The sequence below is a fragment of the Nicotiana attenuata genome, unplaced genomic scaffold (genome assembly GCF_001879085.1).
Source record: "Nicotiana attenuata strain UT unplaced genomic scaffold, NIATTr2, whole genome shotgun sequence".
Lineage (NCBI taxonomy): Eukaryota > Viridiplantae > Streptophyta > Magnoliopsida > Solanales > Solanaceae > Nicotiana > Nicotiana attenuata.
The window spans coordinates 171,783-177,389 of record NW_017672594.1 but is presented as its reverse complement, the minus strand read 5'-3'; the positions used below and the strand labels follow the sequence as shown (position 1 = coordinate 177,389).

The 5,607-nt window shown below is 31.2% G+C and overlaps 1 protein-coding gene across 1 annotated transcript; it reads right to left on the bottom strand.

The window, feature by feature from the left end:
* Window positions 1-234: 234 nt before the first annotated feature.
* On the bottom strand, window positions 235-4,384 carry LOC109213795 (beta-fructofuranosidase, insoluble isoenzyme 1-like). The gene is made up of 6 exons (XM_019377622.1): window positions 4,162-4,384; window positions 2,875-2,883; window positions 1,754-2,775; window positions 1,329-1,573; window positions 845-941; window positions 235-734 (listed from the first exon to the last, which is right to left on the bottom strand). The coding sequence occupies exons 1-6, from the start codon at window positions 4,328-4,330 to the stop codon at window positions 555-557; spliced, it is 1,722 nt and encodes a 573-aa protein (XP_019233167.1). The 5' UTR covers window positions 4,331-4,384; the 3' UTR covers window positions 235-554.
* Between the last annotated feature and the right edge of the window lie 1,223 nt (window positions 4,385-5,607).

Genomic DNA, 5,607 nt, shown 5'->3' with positions numbered 1-5,607 from the left:
ATATATATATATATATATATATATATATATATACTAGTCTTATGGTACGCGCCTTGCGCGTGTTCCTATATCAGTATATAATTTTCAAAAATTACGTAACTATTATTAAATAATGTGTTTGAGTTATTGAATAAATATTAAAAATTATAAGTTCCATGGTGCTGTGTGCATTCATGTTCAGTTAGTTATTCATTTGCAATATGAATTTTAATTGAGTCAGCACAAAGGAATATATATTGGGCATCCACTTTCATAGAATTTAAAAGATAGCCAATCAGAAAGACTGAGAAGGGAAACTCAAAACCAACCTGCGCCTAACTCTTTCACATAACAATTTGCCAAATGTTACCAAATATCATTAACTACATAAGCCACATATTTGATTGCCTAACCAAAAAAAAAAAAGTTCACAAATTTCCAATTAGTACACATATGGTAGAGAGTGTAAAACATTCTTGTAACTAAGGCAGTCCGGTGCATAAAATATCCTGCGTTCACGCAGGGTCCGAGGAAGAGCCGCACTTTAAGAGGATATGAAGCATTCTTGCAACTGATTAGGTTATATTAGATGTATCCATACTCCAAGCATTCAGAGTTTCAATCTTGATTGTCTCTGTGCCATTATTGAAAACAAATAAATGTGCATTATCATGAATTGCTAATGTCGGATAAACCCTTGATGTTATGCATGTTTTTCCACCGGCACCAAAACTTTCCACTACTGAGTTATCAATCTGAAAATATACATATAGTAAAAAGTCAATAAAAACAATTCACAAGAGAGGAGAGAGATATAGAGGGAAAATTGAACAGATTGAGTAAAATATGATGAAGAGAAAGTTACCAAACTCCTAAGAGATAGCTTCTTGTCTATTAAATCTACATTCACGTATCCAGCAAATGAGGGCTTGTACATTGCTTCACTGTGCTTAAGGGTAGACCTGCCCATCAAATTAAACAAGGTTAAATATTTTAATTACACTAATGTCAGGTTAACTTAACAAAAATAACATTTGGTTAAAAGAGACTACAAATAATGAGAGAAAATGTACAACAATTTTTCCTAGGTGATTTTGTTCCTTACAATTATCAGGGACGGGCTAGAGTATTACACGCAGGTTCAGATGAACTGAGTAGCTTTTTCTTAGATACTATATTTGTATTAGAAATTTGATCATATATAAATATATAATTACGAACACAGTAACTAAAATAAGTTATGAGTTCAGCGATAAATTCAGAACTCAAAAACTTCAAATTTTGGCTCCGCCTCTAACGACGATAGGTATAAGTATTAGAATAATTGGATTTTGGGTGAGGAAACAAACCTTCTAGCATCAGAGCACATAAGAACTTTATAATTTCTTTGGGCCTTGAAAACTCTGAAGAAAACAGGTATGTATTCTTGCAAGTTTTTAGAAGCTAATGTCACAAGCCCAAATGGCCCAAGCCCACCTTGAATAGTTGAACCCTTAATTGCACAAACATCTTGCGCATAAAGGTCAGCCCATTTAGGATTAAATTGCTCTGCCTTGTCTAAACTTGCAAAAGAGAATGTCACTTCAACATCAGCCTGTTATTTTCAAACAAGTTAGATCGACTATATAAATTCTCACTGACTCATTTTAAACCATTATTATATAAATAAAAATATAATAGTAGAAGTTCTTTATATTTTCTATTGATGCATAAATCTCTAAAAAGTGAAGAAAAAAATATTTGAATTAAGAAAAGTAAGAAAAAAAAAGTCAACCTGTGCAGGTGTGATTCCTTTGACTTCATCCATCTCCCCTTTATTCAACTTCTTGTTGCTCAATTGGACCTTTTGTTTTCTTAATGTTTCTAATTCTTCAACGGGCCATTGAACCAACTGTTTACCACTAGGGTCGAGCCATACTTTGCGGGGAATAGCTTGAATTCCAGCCCATCCTTTCTTAATATCATCATCGGGTAAAATATCCGATTCATTAGTCCAGCCCCACACGATTCTTCGATTCTTGACAGGGTCATAGAACGATTTAGATGCATAAAAATTGCCATAGTCGAGTCTCAATCCCTTCCAACCATCGATAGAAGTTTTATCTGGAATGTATCTATCTCTTTTAATGTCATACGTACCAATAGTGTAGTACTCAAACCTAGTAACATCTAGGCTATTTTTAAGGACATATTTAGTATTCTCACCATAGTATGATGCATCTAAACCATTACTACTTTGTAATGATACAGGAAAAAAATCAGGACATTCCCAATTTCCTGTATAAGCAGATGAATGAAGTGGATGTTTAGCCTTAACCCATCTTATAAAGTCTCTACTCTTATACAATATTGCTAATCCTCTTTGTTTTCTCAAACTTCCAACCAAAATTCTCCAATGACCATCTTGGCCCATCCAAGCTGTTGTCGGGTCGCGAAATTGGGTCTTGTTGATACTCATATCAGGGACGATTAACGGGTTGTTATCGGGCTTGATCCATTTGCGAAGATATGGATCGGATAAGTTGGCCGGGACGGCGTAATTTTGGACTTGGGTTTTGTTGGCATCTACTAGTCCAGTGTATAAAATAATGGGCTTGTTACTAGGGAGAATGGTTGCTGATCCAGACCATGTTCCATATTTGTCAAATTTTTTAGATGGATAAATTGCAGGCTCTAAATGAATCCAATGGATCAAATCTTTTGAGACTGAATGAGCCCAAACAATGTTGCCCCAAACTGATCCTTTTGGATTGTATTGATAGAATAGATGATAGATTCCATTGTAATACATTGGAGCTGTTGGAAATAACATGAAAATCACATAAGTATGACTATTGGTGATTGTATATAGTAATATTGAAAAATATTTAAGGAAAAATAAATAAATAAACTTACCATTAGGGTCTGTTGTATATTTGAAGGCATGCGTCGAGAGAGACCATAAAAACAAAATAATTAAAAAATGATTAGTGAAGAAAATTGAATGAATATTGAAATATTATCAATTAATTATCAAATACGCGTAAAATTTACACCCTTGACCTTAAAAATAGGTGGTCTTTAATTTTTAACCTTGCTCCTCCATGAGCAAACCTTTATATAACAACAACTGCAACATATTCAGTGTGGTCCCACAAGTGAAGTGTACTGCAATCTTACCCCTAGCTTATGTGAGATGGGGGGGGGGGGGGGATATAGAGAACGTTAACGATTTTCTGAAGTTAATCTCCTCGATAATGCAATTGCATCATTAATGCATGAAACAACACAAGAATCAAATTAGAAGAGAGTGCATAGACATAGTATTCGAAAATAATGCAAAGTAAACATCAATATGGGACATGTGGTAAAGATGTAGAACGCTCACTATTAAACATTAGACTCAAACTCGTGTTTAAGTTGAATTGTGATAATAGACCAAAAATTAAAAAATAATGCAGAGTAAACATTAATAGGGACATGTGATAAAGTTTTAGAATGCTCACTATAATTAAACCTTAGACTCAAACTCGTGTTTAAGTCGAATTATGATAATAGACCAACATTTGAAAATAATGCAGAGTAAACATCAATATGAGACATGTGGTAAAGTTGTAGAATGGTCACTATTAAACATTAGACTCAAACTCGTATTTAAGTCGAATTGTGATAATAGACCAAAATTAAAAAATAATTCAGAGTAAACATTAATACAGACATGTGGTAAAGTTTTAGAATGCTCACTATAATTAAACCTTAGACTCAAACTCGTGTTTAAGTCAAATTATGATAATAGACCAATATTCGAAAATAATACAGAGTAAACATCAATATGGACCGGTGATAAAGTTTTAGAATGCTCACTATAATTAAACCTTAGACTCAAACTCGTGTTTAAGTTGAATTATGATAATAAACCAAAATTACAAAATAATGCAGAGTAAACATCAATATGGACATGTGGTAAAGTTTAGAATGCTCGCTATAATTAAAACTTAGACTCAAACTCGTGTTTAAGTCGAATTGTGATAATAGATCAATATATATTCGAAAATAATGCAGAATAAACATCAATATGGACAAATGATAAAGTTTTAGAAAACTCACTAGTAAACCTTAGACTCAAACTCGTGCTTAAGTCGAATTATGATAATAAACCAACAGAGAAGATAGTTGGGAAGGGAGAAGAAGAGATGAACGTACCATTAATCCAATGCTTTGGTGGTTGAAAATGGAAACCAGTTCTGTGAACATTTTTCACACTAACAGCACTTGAAGATTGTAAGTCCAAATAAATTTTGTGGGAACCAAACACTCCATTAATATTGAAAAAAACTACAATTAAGCAAACTAAGGAAATTACAAATTCCATCTTTTTATTTTTATTTTCCTTAAATTTTGTGACGTGGAGAAAGAAACTGAAAGAATGAAGAAGAAAGGAAAGGATGTTTGGAGTATTTATAGACAAAACCAACTATATGTGATGAATGGATAATAAAAAGGCTGATTTTGAATTTTGTTTTTCGTTTTTATTAAATGGATAGGAATTAATTTTTTTTTTTTTTTTGGATAAACTTCAAATATAACGATGGAGCAGTTGTTTTAGAACATTTGCTTCTTCTTTTTGCACTTTCTCCTTCCCCCTCTTAAGTTTATGTTTTGTACACTGACGCTATATAGATTTTTATATATAAAATTAAATTGACTTATACATCAAGTAATTTTGCATATCAAGCGATATAATAAAGGAAATTTGTTCCAATTATATGACAATATTACTATTGGTGAATTAAAGAAGTTCTTCTTTGTCCAATATTTTTTTAAATATATATTTAAAATATTTTAAATTATTAATTATTACTATGACTAATAATTCATTAATGTAGTAATTACCAAATGTCTAGATTTTAGTTCAAAATATTTAAAAAAAATTCTAATTGAATGAGTGGAGACTGGTTTCTTATAAATTCAAAATTCAATCAATTTAAAATTTTAAATGGAATTTTTACGTGAGAAGATATAACTTTCGGACAATAAAAAAAAGGGACCCCATTAAAGAGATGATGAGATATTTATTAGTTGAACATTTTATATTTCAACCCTACATTTCTTGTTTTTTCCCCAAGCATGTATGCAAGCAACGGGGAAATGGTTCAATATAGAGTAATTCTTTGCAATTTTAATATAAAAAAATTATTGAGTTCTCTTCTAAATTTTTATTTTACTTTTTATGTGTAAATATAAAGTTTTCTAAAGAGATTTGATATAAAATTAAATTCGAACCTTTCTGTCTTTCTATTTGGAGACAATATTAGCCAATTCATTCCCTGGTTCAGTATTTTCGAAATTTAATAATGTTATTTTATATAGTTTTCAAGAAATTTTACTCATTAATATTTGAAATCATCTTTCTAAAATCCAGAATAAAATTGAAATCCTGTCGTTCAAACTTCACCAACAAAACCTTCTTGCTCTTCTAATATTTCCTCATGGCTGCTCCTTCCAAACCCATTAAACATAAAAACAAAAACAAACAGATCCAAAATTTGAAGTATATGAATTTTGAAGTTTTATTATATATGTGTACTTATTCAGCAAATTTCTCAATAGTATATAAGTTTTGAAATATTTTGGATCAAAGATACTGTG